Consider the following 18430-nt stretch of genomic DNA (forward strand, 5'->3'; position numbering starts at 1 on the left):
TGAGTGTGAGAGTGAGTGTGGGAGCAAGGCATGGGTATTGGAACTCAATTAGTGGGCCGGAAAAATGGGTGTGATCCAATATGAGCCCCAAAAAATGAGTGCAACCTGTTGGGCAAGTTGAGTGTAAAAGCTTGTGAGTGTGAAAGGTGTGTGGGGCCCGCGTGAGAGAAAAGCAACACAAAACAAGAAGGTGGCCGACAGCCCTGGCCCATGTGCCAGCACGGAAAACAACGCAAGGGGGCGTGCTTGAAAGCCACATACAGTCTAGATCAATGAATTGTTGCTAATCAACGGTCCAGATCTGTTGACCGTTACAAATGTTTGAATTTTGATTTTAATTAAACTAGCTATTATGCGTCACCACGTGGCATCATCTAGGCGCTCCAAAAATTGAGTCGTTGCTCATCCAACAACTCACATTATTTTCCTGTTCTTTTCAAATAAAAAATTCATCAAAATATGAAAAAATCACGAAAATTTGTAACGGCTAGTTTAACATTTAATTCCTCTATAAATTTGTCATTCTCACCCCATATTTTCACTCACTCATATATCGTTTGCATACTAAATTGTTGTAGAAATTTTATTTTTTTTCAATCATGGTAAATCCAAAGGGAAAGAATTGGTCTGCAGAGGAAGAGGAGGCTCTAGTTGTAACTTGGATGCAACACTCTGAAGATTGTGAAATCGGAGCCAATCAAAGAAACATGAATTTTTGGCGCAATGTGTATGATAAATTTATTCGAAATTGTCCTCGAGCCAGGGCTAATAGGCGACCAATTGGGGCGGCCATAGCTCACTTCAAGAAGATAGGTCTCACCACCTCGAAGTATCATAAATGTATCTTGGTAGTGGAACGAGCACACACTAGCGGGCAAAGCCAAATTGATGTGGTGAGTTTTTTTTGTTAATTACATTCAAATATTTTTATACCAATTTGAATATTTTTTTTGTACTCAATCATTTGCACCAATATTTATTTTCATTAATATTTGTACCAATATTTATGATCTATTTGCAAAGTATCAAGAGTCCTATAGGAAAGATGTTAAATTGGTAATCGCGCACACAATTGCTTAGAGGGGCTGGATGTATTCGAACCCACGGATGCGTCCGAACCCATGGAATCATCCGAACTCGCGGATGCATCCGAAACCTCGGATCCATCCGGACCCGCGGATGCATCCGAGTTTGCACCCAAAATCCACGAATGTATTCAAATGTAAGCTTGTGGATGCATTCTCATGCAACTTGCAACCTCAGGGACCTAAGAAATCTACGTTCTACTAGGATTCTAACTCCTTTGAAACTCAAAGTGGCTTGAAACCTTCCCAAATAAGTATTCAAGTATAGGAGTTTACTCCCACAATGAGTATACTTCCCGGTGACTACAAGTTTACTAAGCTTACAGTCCTAAGGCCATGGAGTTTCCTCCAAACCTCTATAAATACTTCCTCATATGCTCAAGATCAAGTAACGCCATCTATGGCTCCAAACTTATTAACATGGGTTTTATTTAACTATCTTACTGACTTGATCGTTGGAGGGCCTTTGGCCGGCACCACACACCAGTGCCCTCTTACCTCCAAGGGTTTTCTCATGTCTTTTTTGCAGGATGTATAGGTGAATCAACAAGGTGGTGATCGAATTTATGCTTCAACAATATATTTAATGTTCAAAACGAGTGAAGAATAAGAAGATGCTATTATATATTAAGGGGAAAAGTAATTAAAAACAAGAAATATATGCTTAATTAAGCTTGCCTGCGCAGATATATTTTCATTTACTTTTACTATCTATGTATTTATTGATTATTTTATCTATGCTTAAGTTATTAAACGGTTTGCTTAAATGGTCGTCCATGCCAGCCTCCTTCATCCTCTTACTTTCTTCACCTGGTGCATGAGCAGTTAATGCAATGATGGGAATGCGAACATTATAAGATTTCTCCTCTTTCCTTATTTGCCTTGTTGCTTCAAATCCATCCATTTCTGGCATCTGTTTCAACACCAAACCAAAGTCACACTTTGTATAATATAAGCTGAATAACAAACATTTATATTAGATTGAGATGAAAATGATACATAGTATTCAATTACCTCACAGTCCATTAGTATATAATCGTATTCATGTTTCCTTTGATGGATTAGACCCTTGCGAACTAGATCCAGAGCTTCTCTTCCATTTTCACAAACCTCCACAGTTGCACCTTGCCGGGACAAAATTTCCTTAGCCACCCTGCGGTTTATTGCACTGTCCTCAGCAACCAAGAATTTCTTCCCACTCAAAGGTCTGCTTGGATTATTTAAAGTTTGTGACAAGATTTTCTCGCGAGGTGTCACAGTACCCGAACCACCATGGTCTTGTAATATTTCACATTCGTCGTCCGTGTGAAACTGGTATCTTGATGAACTAGGAGCTCTGGAGACTAGTTTTGATCCAACCTGAAATGTGCCCCCTGCTCTCTTTGGTAGTGCACCCCCATACTCTGGAAGAAGCCCTACCACTTCATATAGACGAGTACCATGAAGTGGCTTGTGTTTGATAACATCGTCAGGATCAAACATATCCCTATCAAGGCCGTTGAGGTTAATGCTATGCAACAAGTCTAACCAAACAACCTTGCACCAAGCATTTTGAAGGCCTCTTTTGAATTCATTTACAATCTTGCATAATTCTGGAAATGGTCCAGCTGTTGTATCAATCACTATTAATATGCACCCTGATGCACCACGTAAATTACCGGTCTTCTTGTTAAAGAGAGAGAGTATATTGCTCTCTGCTCCATCCATGGCACTCATTAAAGGCACCTCCTTTACTCTAGTGCTGGAGCTGCATGATGTGGATTTGCTCAAGCAATCCTGCAAACCCAAATCAGATATTCCTGAAGAACTATGATGAGAATGATACCTTTTGTGTCTTGTAATTCTCTTGAGAGTATGACGAAGTTGTTCCCATTGTTCTACCACCAATACTTTTATCCCAAGGCTCTCCATGAACTTTTGTGCAACTCTCCGGCGCCCTTCATTTTTAATGAGCAGTACAACATGGGATCCTTCTGCCTTAGGACTCGGGGTGCGAATGTTCAACCTGGGGCTTGGTGTGTGAATGCTCAGCCCTGGACTAGGAGTGTGAATGGCGGCGACAATTCCCAAACGTTGATTTCTGCCATAAGAAGTTGAGTCACCTCCCATTAATTCAATGTCCTCTTCTTTTGGGATATCCTTAGAGACACTGTCACAAACAGTTAGCAGAACATTAAACCTGAAGCATGTCCCTTTTTCCCCAATCTCCTTGTCCACAATTCCTATTTCTCCATGCATCAAACGTACCTAGTGCAACACACAAACACTTGATATCAAGGCATGTTCCCAAGTCATGAAATTAATTAATTAATGTTGATTAATCACAACTTACCAGAGACTGAACGATACCAAGTCCTAAGCCAGTACCTCCTTCTCCAAGAGCTGTTTCTTTGACTTGGACATAGTTTTCAAACACTGATTTTTGTTTCTCCTTTGGGATTCCCTTCCCTGTATCATCCACCTCAATTACAAATTCCAAAGAATTTGGATCATGCTGAACCACATTCATTGTTTCCATGTCATCTTGTGCTTTATTGTTCTTGTAAAAGAAGCACAGCAAATGTCTCAAGACACCGTTTCGATCAGAAGCAGTTATTGAATTCTTGAAACTGGGTTTTTCAACCCAAGCACGAACTGTTACATGTCCCTCTGCAGTAAATTTGACAGCATTGCTTATTAAGTTGCATAATATCTGCTTAAGCCTTCCCCTGTCACCTTTCACTCTTGAAAACTTGACAATAGAGCCATCATAAGGATCCAACACCACATCTATGCCTTTCTTCAAACCCAAAGGATGATACAAATCAACTACATCTTCAAGAAGTTGGGCCACATCAAATTCCTCTTCTTCAAGTTGCATCTTACCGGCTTCAATTTTGCTTGTATCAAGAATCGAGTTCAATATACCTAACAATTAATTAGTACTAGTTAGAATTAATTGATTTGCTAGCTCAAACTAACTGGTATCAAAATAGAAAGATTAAGATTAATTCATCATTAACTTTACCTAAGAGGTCTTTTGTACAAGCATCCATTTGTCGTAGATTGGTCTCTAGTTCCGATCCCCGGGCAACTTGATCGTACGATATCTCGATCAAACCAGTAATGCCAGCTAGAGCAGCACGAACATCATGGCTTGCACCAGCAAATGCAAGACTTTTGTTCATACTCTTTCTCTCGGCTTGTTGAGTGGCCTCCATTTGTTTTATGAGTGTGGCACACAAATGCATCTCTCGTCTCCCATCACTAAGCATCACGAAAATATAACAAAAAATGAACACAACCATCATAGCAATCATCACAATAAGGAGTATGAGTGCTGCTCTGCTGTCCTTGTGAACAAGGCCGATTGATCCACTTTGCGGGAAAGCCAGTACATAAACCTGAATTACTCAAAAAGTATTTCATTAACTATATATACTCAAAGTAAATATAAATTAATTAATCAATAATTGAACCTATCTAAAATGTATATGTTTACATTAAATATTATTGAGGAATATATCACAAGTTCACAACATACGTACCACGTTATGCTCAATACGTTTGATCAAAGCGATCAGTAAACTCGAAAGTACCAGCACACCAGTTACCTGCATAATAAATTTATTAATATATATAGTTCGAATATATGTAAGTAGACATTAATTGTTCTTAGAGTGATAATATAAAAATTAAACATTTAGAAGGAGAATATATATATATATATATATATATAGAAGATCGAATTACCAACAAGACGAAGAAAACATGCTGCAACACAGTCAATGAGTGGATCTTCATCGGGTCTTAATTGACCAAATAACTAGATGCTCCAAACTGTCATGAAAATTGTAAAAGAAATATCAAAAACTAGATTTTGACATACTTCACCAAATGAAGAGAAAATAGAAAGAGACGAAAAATAGGAGCAAATCTCTCACCCATATATTTATTAACTTAAGAAGATTGGTTATTTAATTAACAGATCTTGAATCATTTCTTCGTTTGTCAGATTATCAAATAAAATATACCACTCATTCAAATATAATTCTACTTATTATTTAATATTCAATAATTTAACAATATAACATATTTCTCATATTAGCGGTGTGCCAAATAGATATGAGAAGTATATAAAATACAATATAATTTTGGTGCGGCGCCAATTCTATATATGTAGACATTCGATATAATTAAAAGCATCGCTAGCTGTATGAAGCATTCAATTTGATGAAAAGAAACATTCAAATTAACTGCCTCTCTAATCTTGACCATGAAATATAAAAGGACATATCATTCCAATATTGTAACAATAAAAATATTTTAAAAGGATATATAGAAAGATATTACATTCAATTCAATGATTCAAAATTTGAAGAGAGAATAAAAACTGTACTCTTGAAATTAACTTGACAAATGAAAACCTTCGAACCACTTTAGTAAACCAGAATGCAGAGAAGGAGAGAAAAACTATAGATTAATTAACTGGTTCCATGCATTAATACGCAAAAAAAAAAAAAAAAAAAAAAAAAAAGATATATATGTACCTTTTATGGAAGAACCTTTAAAAAAATTTTGACTGGTGCGGACTTGTTAGGGTTTGATCATTGATGAGTACAAGAAATTATCATACTCTTCGTTGGATCTTTGATCTCAATGAGATATTGAGCAAGCTATATATATCTCGATCATGTCTAACTTTGCCTATTCATCTATGTCAGAAAGACAAAAAAAAAAAAAAAAGAGAATTCATATTAATGAAAATGTATACATATTTATTTTAAGATTGGCGTTATTGCATATATATATATGTTCAATTTTATCTTCTTTTGTTAGTTTTTCTTTCATCCTTATTCTGCTTCCACTAGAGCAAATTTGAAATCTTTACTATATATGAATATATCTCGTAGATCATGATGCATTATCTTGCATTCATTGGATCATGATAATACTACAGCCCTATATGGCTATGAAGAAAATTCTTTTAGTGTTCTGCAAATTGTTCGATGAAGATACAAATTACTCTAACAACATCATATGTATATGTAAATATTTATTGATCCACAATCCATCAATCCATCAAATTACAGTTGAACATAGTATCATAAATTCATAGATGTTTATTCACATAATCAATAAACAATATACAATATCATACATATATGTGTGTGTGTGTGTATGTATATTCATTCAATATATATATGATCTAACTAGCGAAAGATCGAGATTTTCCAGCAAGAGAAAATAAAAGGAAATCTGAGAGAGAGAGAGAGAGAGAGATGATGACCTGAAAGAAGAATAGGCTGCAGAAGGGTGAAGGAGATCACAATGTTGGATTCATGGTTGAAGTTATTTTCTTGATCCGTAAACATTTGTGAGTGTTACTTGTTAGGGCAAAATATGTGTCCGTATCTTTCTATGTCTGGCCAAGAATCCATTCTTTCATATATGTGTGCACAATTCCTACTATGACAAGGATTTTCGTATCCTGAATATCTTGAAGTAGATTGTGCATATTAAATATAAAAGAGCACCATTCTCAGACTTCCTTTTAAGGTTCCTTTCCTAATTTAACTTGCAAAACCTTCCATTACAGAGTTGGTATTTTTGACTTAATTATCATTTGCCAATGTGGTATTGGATACATACAGCACATAGAGATCGAGTACTAGAGAGTAGAGAATAGAGATCGAGAACCATTCGTTCACAATTGGGACTGATTGTTAGGAGCGCACAGTACATTGATTATGTACGAAGATACAACAAATTAATCCTCTACATATGTATTAGCCAGAATAAAGAATAAAAAGGAGTTTGTTGATCACTGAAAAACCAGTACGACTGTACGAGGATACATTCTCTGTTTGGAAGGCAGGGCAGGTCTGGACAGTACAAAAGAGTAAACATCTCATTGGGAGGCAGCTTTTATATATGGTGGAGGAAGAACAAGGTAGAGATGACCAAAGTAAATAGGAAAGCTTTTATGACACCAGCACATAGTTTAAAGTGTACTCAAACTTCATGACGGCATAATCCCAGTCCCATAACTTGTAATACAAGTAATAAGGGAAAAAAGGGCAATTTAGAATACGGTTCTCTTTTTAAATGATTAATCTGGTTCATTTATAAAAGAAACTTAATTTTCGGTCCCTACTGAATTTTCAACGGAAACCATGCTGTTCCTTTCAAGCTTTTCTTTTTTTTTTTTTTCTTCTATCAAATATCAGGGAAGAAGGGTAACGACTCCCTCTATTGTTCAATAAAATCTGCAAACCTGCCATGTGGAATCCAAATTTCAGATATGAACTTTATTATATAAACATGACAGCGTATGTGCCTTCATCTATACTTACATATAAGATATATATCCTCATTATTTGGGTCAAAAGCTAGCATCTCAACCAGAATTTGGGGCAGTGGATAAACCCTCAGGTCTTTCAAACACAATTTGCCAGCAGCTCCATCCACGACCACCTCTCAACTCCCAAACAATTAGAGCATTCTGTTCCCAGTCAAAGTCCCACATTTGCAGACACCCTTGGCCCATCCGACAAGGGACGTGACATTTTTTGAGACAACAATATGACAGCCTCGTCCCAGTCCCATAACTTGTAATAGAAGATATAATTATGGCTAATTTAGAATACAGTTGTAGTTGGTATTTTTGAGTGATTAATCCGGTCTGCTTACAAAATAAACTTACAGTTCGTATTGAATATTCAACTGAAACCATGTCATCGCTTTCAAACTTTTTTTTTTTTTTCTTCTATCCAATATAGGGAAACTAGAAAAACCTGCTATGTGCAATCCAGATTTCAGATATCAACTGGATTCTGCATGTCATGACAGTGATAACCGACAATTTCACAATAGTTTGTTAACAGCAAGATATATGTTAATCAGTATCTATTAATTTAACAGAAATCCTGAATTGATATGTAAATCATTGATTAATAGCTAAAAAGGAAAAAAAAAAAAAAAAGTTAAGAGACTACCAATTTTAAGGCTCCAAGTCCAAACCCCACAATAGGCATTGCATAACACATCCAGGTCAAAAAATTCGCCAGTTCAGCAGTGCATTTTGTATAACCAAATAAATCAAATTGAATTGAAACAAATTTGAGCAATAATGAACCGGGGGGGGAGGGGAGATTAAACTACCAATTGTATTGCATAAGTGAATCAAGCCATACATAAATTTCAAGTGCATTAACACCAAATAATATAGAAATGCACGAACTATATATGATAATATACAACAGAAACTACAACTTTTTAATGCCCAGCAAGTAGTTGATACGTGCTAAAAAGTTCACCACCCAAGTATGGGGGGTAACTGGCATCAGCCAGAAACCATGATGCCTCTGCATCTTTAGACCTTGTATCATGGTCCCTTGTGAACCAACTCAGATTCACTAGCCAGCAGCTTCGAAAGGATCTCTTCTCTTTACCCTTTTCTTCGTCATCTCTGCCCACCTTGCAAGGACATTGGAGACTTCAAACTTACCAGCAAACTTCATCTTTTGAGCCAACTCCTCAAGTATGTCAGGTTTCCCAGCTCTGGAGAAGTCGGCTCCAAACTTATTGAAGTCAAGTTGAGGAGTTTTCATTCCTTTCTCTATCATTTCCTCTAGATATTTACAGGCCTCTCCTGATCTTCCCTGACTTATAAGACCTCCAATGAAAACAGTATATGAGTTATCATCAGGGCAACACCCCTTGTGAATCATCTCATCCCATGCTGCACGACCCATTACATAATTTCTCGTCTGAAAATAAGACTTCATTATCATGTTATAAGTGTGTATTGATGGCTCAATACCATTTTGAATCATCTTCTTGTATATCCTCACTGCATCATCTGGCATTCGCTGCCTCGTCATCATTTTGATCAAGGCATTGTAGGTCCGCCCATCAGGAGTGCAACCGTTTTCCTTCATATCTTTCAACAATCCATAAACCATGTCCATCTTCTTCTGATTTCCAAACCCTGTGATTAAGCATGTGTAAACCGCAGCATCTGGCTGACACCCAGATTCACGCATTTCATCAAAAAAGTCAACTGCTTCTTCCATCCTCTTTTGCTTGCAGAGATCCCGAATCAAAATACTATAGCTTCTAACATTGGGTGATGGGCCCTTAGCATTCATGACCTCAAACAACTTGATAGCATCAGACCTCTTGTGACACCCCAACAACCCTCCAAGCATAGTATTATGTGCAACAATATCAGGCTTAAATCCCTTATCAATCATCTCATTCCACACCCTCCCTGCCTCCATTAAATTCTTCACTCTGCACCACCCATTAAGCAGCACTGAATAAGTTTGTAAATTTGGTGTAAACCTCCCTTTCAACTTGTCAAAAAGCACTTGCATTTCTTTTCCCAGCTTTGCCCTTCCAAGAGTATCAAGCAAGCAATTAATGGTATTGACACCAACTTTGAACTTGTAGTACTTCATCAGCTCAATAATGCCAACAGCTTTCTTCCTCTCTTTGGCAGCAGCAAAAGCTTTAAAGGCGATTGCAAAAGTTTCCATTGTCAAAAGTTCTTTCGCCCCCATTTCTTCAAGGATCGACACCATGGTCTCAAACTGTCTTGTCTTCCCTAAAATACTCATCATCGAATTATAAGTCCTCGAATCATGGGCAAACCCCGGCCTCTGCCCCGCCCAACAGAAAAACCGAAAAGCAGGTTTTCTAGCGTGATGGAAGCGTTTCAACACGGCCACGACCAAATCATGCGACAAATTAATACCACATTCATCAAGAACCGCCTCCATATTGCGATCTAACGCAAACAATTCTTCAATCACCTTGCATACCTTATCAACCTCTTCTGGGTCCGCACTAGAACTAACACTAATACCCTCATTACCATCACATTCACCGCTATCCTCTTCCTCAATATCAGTTTCAGCATCAGAATCAGAACCACCTACGGTGACGCTAGAAAACCCCCTATGACAATGACCCATGCCAACCATATCTCCTAGTAAGTGAACATTGGGCAAGATTGAAATTGCAAAACTTGAGATTTTTGAAGTGGGTGTTAGCAATTTTTCTTGTAGAGCAAAGAATGAAGTGGGGTGTGACAAAAGAAATGGAATTTGACAATGAGAATGATGGAGATTACGATGAGGAGGAGAATGAAGCAAACCAGGCAGGGGCAGAGAGCTAACACTAGGAACCCACACTTGCTCTCCACGGCGTCGTTTTTCTCGTCCCGGATCGAGAGAGCGTAGCTCGGCGGTGAAGCGGCGGTGTAGGTGGACATCTGAGAGTGTTGTTGGGTGGTGTTGAGAGTAAAATAAGTGGCGGAGAAACAGAGACTGTTGGGTGGATGTGGATCTTCTTAGAAAGAGTGACATTGGACAGCCATGAACGGCCGCTTGAGGATTCTAGACCTTCTGGTGGTGGTAGATTCTAATAGTCGATAGAGAGATGGCTCTCGGGGAAGATGGGTGAAGTGGCACTAGGCTGGTAGCTCTAGTACAGAGGGTTCTGGTGGCTGTAACCGACGGTAGGTACAATGGGCTGGCTTAAATTTAACTTTGCGTAGTATTGGGCCAGATTCATATCGCAGGCTGGCTCAACAAAGCCCAAATTTGATATTTATCTTTACTATCATAAAGTTAAAAGAAGAGTGCTGCTATTTGCACACCCTAAATCTCTCTTTGCACACCCTTTCTTGAAAAAAAAAAAAAAAAACTCAAGGGAAAAGACCATTTGGCCCTTCCCTCACCCACACACCCCATTCCCATCTCCCCCCCGTACACACCCCACCCCTCACCTGCAAATTTCCCTCACCTGCAAATTTTTTTTTTTCTTCTTCACCGTCGCACCCTCCACCCTTTATCTTCTTCTTCTTCCCCCCACCCCAACCACCTCCCCCCGAGCCCTCCCCTCCTCTCCTCTCCTCTCCGACTCCTCCCCCCTTGCTCTGTTTTTTTTCCCTCCGCCGATCACCACCTTCCTCGCACCAGCAGCACCACATTCCTCGCAGAACCACCACCGCGCGCCACCACCTTCCTCGCAGCTAGCTCACCATCGCGCGCCGGAGAGAAGATAACTTAAAAAAAAAAAAAAATTGGAGTGGGTTCGGCGGACCAGTGCCGAACCCGATGGTTTCGTTCGGTAAGTACCCACCGAACAATCCTATTCTATTCGGCGGGTACCTGTCGAACGAAACCACCGGGTTCGGCACTGGTCCGCCGAACCCGCTGCAACTTTTTTTTTTTTAATTTGTTTGGCTGTCTGCTGGGTGAGAGGAGAGAGGAAAGGAGAGAGAGAGAGAGAGAGAGAGAGAGAAAGAGAGAGCGCTGCGCGCGGTGGCTGGAGGGCTGGGGTGGTCGGGGCTGGGTTGGGCGCGGGGAGGGTGGTGCAGCAGGGAGGAGAGAGAGGGGTGGTGCATGGTGGTGGGCACGGGGAGAGTGGTGCAGCAGGGTGGTGGGCGCACGGTGGTGGTGCTGCGCGCGGGGAGGGTGGTGCAGCAGGGTGGTGGGCGCAAGGTGGTGGTGCTGCGCGCGGGGAGGGTAGTGCAGCAGGGTGGTGGGCGCGGGGAGGGTGGTGCAGCAGGGTGGTGGGCCCACGGTGGTGGTGCTGCGCGCGGGGAGGGGAATGAGGTGGTCGGGCTGGGGCTGGGTGGAGGGGAATGAGGTGGTCGGGCTGGGGCTTGGTGGAGGGGAGGGAGGAGGTCGGGCTGGGTGCATGGATGGGAAGGAGGTGGGCTGGGTCGGGGCTGGAGGGAGGGTGCGACGGGGCTGGGCTTGGTGGAGGGGAGGGAGGAGGTGGGTGCTGCGTGGGTGGCCGGTGGGTGTGGTCGGGTGAGGGAGATGAAGGAGGTGTGTGTGTTTTTTTTTTTGTCTATTGATGGGGTGTGCAGAAGAGAAAAAATTGAGTTAGGGTGTGTTGGGTGAGGGGTAAGTGTGTCTTTTTTTTTTTAGTTTTGATTTTTTTTTTACAAAAGGGTGTGCAAAAAGAAAAAACAGGGTGTGCAAATAGCAGCACTCTAAAAGAATGATTTGGTGCTACAGGCTTCGCAAAAAATAAAATTGCTTAAATTACTCTTCATTCAACAAACAGTTTCATAAAAAAATATAATAAATGAGGACATAGTTGTAAAATATATCCATTAAAATAAAATTTGGAAAATTAAAAAAGACACTTCACCACATTAAAATGTATAAAAAGTGGTGAGAAGTTATAAAACTTAAAACAAAATACAAAAAGACAAAAACATAGTAAAAATATTAATTGACATGTGCGGAGCACGTGCTAAGAAGCTAGTTATTATAAAGCCATGATAATGGTTTGGTGGTACAAGCAAGGAGTAAAATTTCGGTTTCAAAAAAATTTTTGATGGAAATTTTGAAGAAAATTTTTGCAAAAATTTCGATTTCGACAAAATTAGACAAAAATGACGGAAATTGCTATCAAAATATAAAAATTTTGAATGAAACTTGACTAAATGCTTATTTAATATATTATCTACTATATTATTAAAAAACATTAAAGAAACCAAATTATATAGTAGGTTTTATATGATATAAAGTGAATATAATGTGCGCTGGAGGTAAATACTGTTAAAAAAATAAGTCACTAATTAATAATTATATAAATGACACCTCAAATTTATTTATATAACAATATTAAATCATGAATTAAATAAGTATTCAGTAAGATGTATTAGGGTTTAGAGTTTAAAAATAACTAAACGAAATCCCAAATTTTTTTTTTTTTTCTAATTGCCCAAATGCCCCAAATCCCCCAAATCCCCCAAATCCCTTTTCTTTTTTTCCTTTTTTTTTTTTCCTTTTCTTTTCTTTTTTCTTTTCTTTTCCTTTTTTTTTTCTTCTTTTATTTCCTTTCCTTCCGTTTCTTTTATTTCCTTTCTTTGATTTTTCCTCCAGTGACTTCTTCTTCTTCTTCACTCTCATTTCTCTCTCCCTATACACAGTTATCTTTCCCCAACCTCATCTCTCTCTTCCAGCCGCTCATCTCTTTCTTCCAAGATCCAGCCGCTCATTTTTTTCTCTATGCTCAACCTTATCTCTTTCTTTCCCCAACCTTATATCTCTATCTCTCTCACCCTCTGCCACCGTCCCCTACTACCGCCCCCTGACGCCAAAGTCGATTGAAACCCATACATAAAGCCAATATTTTTGTCGAAATTTCTAAAATTTTGACGAAAATATTTTGGGATATTGATAAAATCTCGCCCTCTCCTAAAAATGAAATTTTATTCCTTGGTTACAGGTTTCACCAAAACTAAAATTGCCTTAAATATCTTTCATTTAATAAAATAATCACATTAAAACACCCTAATAAATAATAGAAAATTATGATTAAATACCAAATGTCAATATTTTTTAATATAGAAAATTAGGATTAAATACCAAATGTCAATAGTTTTTTAATAAAGCAGCAACACACTAATTTTTTTTAGTTTAGGTACTAACCTAGAGTAAAACATTTTGGATTAGGTCACAAATCAGTTTGTTATACAGTTGTGACTGTTGAACAGTTATAGTTGTAATTGTCGAACAGTCACAGTTAGGGATGGCAAAAATCCCCGCGGGGATTCAATTAAAACCCTAATGGGGGAAATAAATGGGGCCGGGTTCGGGTTCGGGGATTTAAGCGGGGCCCCGAGTCGGGGGCGGGGCGGGTATGGTTTTAGGTCCCCCGACCCCGAACCCGCCCCGTTTACACTAAATATATATATAACCAAAATTTAAACGTTGAAAGTGCTATGCTGGGAATCGAACTTGGCACCTCAAACTCCCTCCCTCAGCTTCTTACCATCAGACCATCAACTTCTTATGAGTACACTATCCCAATTTATATATTTATACACAATTTAGATAATAAAACCCTAAACCCTAAACCCTAAACCCTAAACCCTATACCCTATACCCTATACCCTAACCCCAAACCCTAAACCCTAAACCCAATTTATATATTTATACACAATTTAGATAATAAAACCCTAAACCCTATATATACCCTAACCCTATACCCTATACCCTATACCCTAAACCCTATACCCTATACCCTAACCCAAAACCCTAAACCCTAAACCCTAAACCCTAAACCCTAAACCCTATACCCTATACCCTATACCCTATACCCTATACCCTATACCCTAACCCTAAACCCTATACCCTATATCCTATACCCTAAACCCTATACCCTATACCCTAACCCCAAACCCTAAACCCTAAACCCAATTTATATATTTATACACAATTTAGATAATAAAACCCTAAACCCTATATATACCCTAACCCTATACCCTAAACTTATTCTTCCAATTTATATATTTATACACAATTTAGATAATAAAATTAATAACCCTATACCCTATATCCTATACCCTAAACCCTATACCCTATACCCTAAACCCATACCCTATACCCTATACCTTATACCCTAAACCCTATATCTTAAACCTTATACCCTAAAAGCCTTTAAACCCCATAAACCCTAAACCCTAAACTTATTCTTCCAATTTATATATTTATACACAATTTAGATAATAAAATTAATAACCCTAAACCCAAAACTTATTATTCCAATTTATATTTTTATATACACATTTAGATAATACAATTAATAACCTAAACCCTAAACCCTAAACTTATTCTTCCAATTTATATATTTATACACAATTTAGATAATAAAATTAATAACCTAAACCTTAAGCTTTATATAAATGAAAAAACATATATATGTTAAGTAAATTAACAAATATATATGTTTAGGGTATATACCATATATTAATGTATGTTTGTTAAATTATATATTTATATATATGTTTTAAAACCCCAAATTCCAAACCCCAAAGCCAAACCTGAAACCCCAATACACCAAACCCTAAAGTCTAATCTCGATCTCTCAGTCTCTATTCTCTAACTATCTCAGATTCTCAGTCACTCGACTCACTCGGTCTCTCTCTCGCGCAGCCGCGCCGCTCTTGGAGATTTCGCCATATCCTGTCTCGCCGCCCTTTCGCCACCATCTCACCCCTCTGTCTCGCACTCTCGTGTCTCGCCAGTCGCCTCTCTATCTCGCCCTCTCGCCACCATCTCTGAGACTCTGACTCTCTATTCTCTAATCTCGATCTCTCAGTCACTCGGTCTCTCTCGCGCAGTCGTGCCGCTCTTGGAGATTTCGCCATATCCTGTCTCGCCGCCCTTTCGCCACCATCTCGCCCCTCTGTCTCGCACTCTCGAGTCTTGCCAGTCGCCTCTCTGTCTCGCCCTCTCGCCACCATCTCTGTCTCGCCCTCTCACCACCATCTCTGTCTCGCTTACTCCCCTCTGTCTGGTATGTATTTGGTATTTGTAACTAGCAAAGTAGCAATGTTGTTAATTGGTATGTCTGGTTTACTGCAGTGTAACTAGCTATTTGCCTATTTGGTATGTCTGGTATGTATTTGGTATGTCTGGTTTACTGCAGTGTAACTACTAACTAGCAATGTTGTGTATTTGGTATTTGTAATGCTTTTTGGGTATTTGGCAGCACTCAATTTCCAGTAAAGATTTTGAGAAACCACATCGCCCTAAGTCCAAATGTCCGATGTTAATCTGGTAAATTTCAATATGATTATATGAGTCCTTGCTTTTAACTTGTATAGGCAGCAACTTATATAAAAGTGTATCATTTCTTGCTTTTTATTTTTTATAGATGGACTCTACAGAAATGACCAGCGGCTCCGGCCATGGTGCTGAAAATGAGGAAAATCAGACAGCCCCACAAGGGCCACAAGGCCCACAACTCACACAGCGTTCACAGCCACCAAGACCCTCAAGTACCCCACAATCATCAAATACAACACCAACTGAGGGGGGAGGGGACAAATCTGTACCAAATACCATAACTAGTGATTCAACTGGTGAAAATATACGTAAAAGGAGATGTACGTCACAAGTATGGGATCATTTCACCAAGCGTATCGTTGCCGGCAATATGAAAGCTGTTTGCAATCTTTGTAGTAGGATGCTAGGAGGGAATAGCAAGAATGGAACAAAACATTTACATGATCACATCAAATGTTGTCCTATGAAGAGACAAAGAAGCATATCACAATCAATCTTGAATCTTACAAGGAGTGGCGATGGGAGCTTTAAACTTGGTACGTATAACTTTGACCAAGACAGTGCAAGGAAGGAACTTGGTGTTATGATTATTATCCATGAGTATCCGATGTCCATGGTTGATCATGTTGGGTTTAGAAGGTACTCCCAAACTTTACAACCATTATTTAAGGTTCCTTCTCGGAATACTATTAAGAGTGACATCTTCAAGATTTTTGAGTTTGAAAGAAATAAAACAATGAAATTCTTGGATACCAATGAAAGTAGAATTTCCGTTACTACGGATATGTGGACATCTAGCAATCAAAAAAGGGGATTTATGACTGTCACTACTCACTTTATTGATAATTGTTGGAGGTTGCAAAGTCGTCTTGCGAGGTAAATTTATTTAATTATTTGCTACAATTATTTTAATACGTTATGATGTAATCAATTCACTAATTTTTCTTTTAATTTAAATGATTTTTTGGTAGGTTTGTATATGTACCAAGTCCACACACTGCGGAGGTACTTGCGGATGTTTTGGTGGATTGCTTGTTGGAATGGAATCTCGATCGTAAGGTATCCACTTTAACGGTAGATAATTGCACAACCAATGATGCCATGATTGATATAGTTTTGGGGAAGTTGTCTTCTAGTTCACTTTTGTTGCAAGGAGGCTTTTTTCACATGCGTTGTTGTGCGCACATTCTAAACTTGGTGGTGAGGGATGGGTTAGATGTTATAAAAGAGAGCATTGAGGTTATTCGGTCTAGTGTTGCATTTTGGACCGGAACTCAAAAGAGAGAAGAAAGGTTTATTGAGGCGGCTCGACAATTAAGATTGTCAAGCACTAAAAAGTTGGAGCTTGATTGCAAAACTAGGTGGAACTCTACATATTCCATGCTTTCCACTGCATTGGAATATAAAGATGTTTTTCCACGGCTGAAAATGCGTGACTCTCTATACAAAAAAGTGCCTAGTGAAGAAGATTGGTCAAAGACAAAGGTGTTAGCTGAAAAATTGAAGCTTTTTAATGATGTGTCTGAGTTATTTTCAGGGTCCAAGTACCCTACTGCCAATCTTTATTTTCCAAATATTTGCAAGATTAGGTTGGCAATTGAACAATGGATTTTGTCAGATGTGACTGAGGTGAAAGAAATGGCATCAAATATGCTACCAAAGTTTGAGAAGTATTGGAATACTATGCATGGCTTGATGGCAATTGCAAGTATCTTGGATCCAAGGTATAAGATGATGTCCGTTGAGTTCTATTTTCCAAAAATCTATGGAGGCGAATCTTTTCTTAAGATTGAGGAAGTTAAAAAGTTAGTGTATGACTTGCTTAAAGAGTATCAACAAAAACCCAGTCAAAGTCATCAATCTTCTCAACATTCTAATGCTAGTGCTACTGTTTCACAAAAGGTTTCACCTGAAGTTGATCAAGAGTTTCTTGAGTTTTTGGCTATTTCTAAGAGCACTCACAGTGTGAGGTCAGAGTTTGATCAGTATCTAGAAGAGTCTCTTATACCATTGAATGCTGATTTTGATATATTGGTTTGGTGGAAGACAAATGGGGTCAAATATCCTAAACTGCAATTGATGGCTAAAGATATTTTGGCTATTCCAGTTACTACAGTAGCTTCAGAATCAGCATTTAGTACAAGTGGCAGAATTGTGAGCCCTCATCGTAGTCGTCTTCATTCAAAAACTATAGAGGCCTTGATGTGTGCTCGAGATTGGCTATGGAAGGAGATAGAAGGTAATCTGAAAATTGTTTTAAGGTTTGCTAATTAATTTGTTTTAAGGTTTTCTAATAATATTTTTTTGTTTTGTTTTATGATTAGAATCAAACCCGAATGAGGTAGAAGTCATGGAATCTGAAACTTGCGTTTCAACTAATGATGATTTTGACATGGAGGAGGTAAGCAAATCATGATTGAATCATTTGATGGTTTAATTAATGAAGTGTGACTATTCTCACTTTATTTTGTTTTGATTGTTTAGGTTTCTTGCCTTGAACAGGAGAATAGCTCATTATATGAAGTGTGACTATTCTCACTCATTATATGGTTTCTTGCCTTGCTGATTCTAAGGTATCAAGTATGTTTAATCTTTTATTACATTTCTCTTGGTTCAGCAGCCAGCAAGTGATTACAAATTTACAATCATATCTCTCTTGGTGCAGGTTTGCAACACATTTTATGATCTTGGAGAATCAAGCATACTCCAACCATATATGAGTGATGTACTGATGCCATAAAGGAGATATCTAAACCATGT

General features: G+C 38.6%; 3 protein-coding genes across 3 annotated transcripts; 1 reads left to right on the forward strand and 2 right to left on the reverse strand.

Moving 5' to 3' along the window:
* Positions 1–1779: 1779 nt before the first annotated feature.
* Positions 1780–4868, reverse strand: LOC147280367 (histidine kinase CKI1-like). Its single transcript, XM_086252193.1, has 6 exons — positions 4818–4868; positions 4613–4678; positions 4093–4468; positions 3418–3992; positions 2100–3332; positions 1780–1998 (listed from the first exon to the last, which is right to left on the reverse strand). Exons 1-6 carry the CDS (start codon positions 4866–4868, stop codon positions 1780–1782), a joined length of 2520 nt encoding a protein of 839 aa, XP_086108319.1.
* Positions 4869–8215: 3347 nt separating this feature from the next.
* LOC147280368 (pentatricopeptide repeat-containing protein At3g62470, mitochondrial-like) lies at positions 8216–10567 on the reverse strand. Its single transcript, XM_086251100.1, has 2 exons — positions 10204–10567; positions 8216–10059 (listed from the first exon to the last, which is right to left on the reverse strand). The coding sequence occupies exons 1-2, from the start codon at positions 10436–10438 to the stop codon at positions 8483–8485; spliced, it is 1812 nt and encodes a 603-aa protein (XP_086107226.1). The 5' UTR covers positions 10439–10567; the 3' UTR covers positions 8216–8482.
* Positions 10568–15773: 5206 nt separating this feature from the next.
* LOC147280369 (zinc finger BED domain-containing protein RICESLEEPER 3-like) lies at positions 15774–16550 on the forward strand. The gene has a single exon (XM_086252194.1). The coding sequence runs from the start codon at positions 15774–15776 to the stop codon at positions 16548–16550; it is 777 nt and encodes a 258-aa protein (XP_086108320.1).
* Positions 16551–18430: the final 1880 nt, after the last annotated feature.

The sequence above is a fragment of the Dryas octopetala genome, chromosome 7 (genome assembly GCF_963921425.1).
Source record: "Dryas octopetala chromosome 7, drDryOcto1.1, whole genome shotgun sequence".
Lineage (NCBI taxonomy): Eukaryota > Viridiplantae > Streptophyta > Magnoliopsida > Rosales > Rosaceae > Dryas > Dryas octopetala.

Bases quoted from the DNA above. Each gene is read 5' to 3' on its own strand.
- LOC147280367 (XM_086252193.1), bottom strand. From the start codon at position 4,868: ATGAAGATCCACTCATTGACTGTGTTGCAGCATGTTTTCTTCGTCTTG. The intron at 4,679-4,817 runs GTAATTCGATCT...TTTATTATGCAG, and splicing joins ATGTTTTCTTCGTCTTGTTG to GTAACTGGTGTGCTGGTACT. The intron at 4,469-4,612 runs GTACGTATGTTG...TGAGTAATTCAG, and splicing joins AACGTATTGAGCATAACGTG to GTTTATGTACTGGCTTTCCC.
- LOC147280368 (XM_086251100.1), bottom strand. From the start codon at position 10,438: ATGTCACTCTTTCTAAGAAGATCCACATCCACCCAACAGTCTCTGTTT. The intron at 10,060-10,203 runs GTAATCTCCATC...TTCACTTACTAG, and splicing joins GCTTCATTCTCCTCCTCATC to GAGATATGGTTGGCATGGGT.
- LOC147280369 (XM_086252194.1), top strand. From the start codon at position 15,774: ATGACCAGCGGCTCCGGCCATGGTGCTGAAAATGAGGAAAATCAGACA.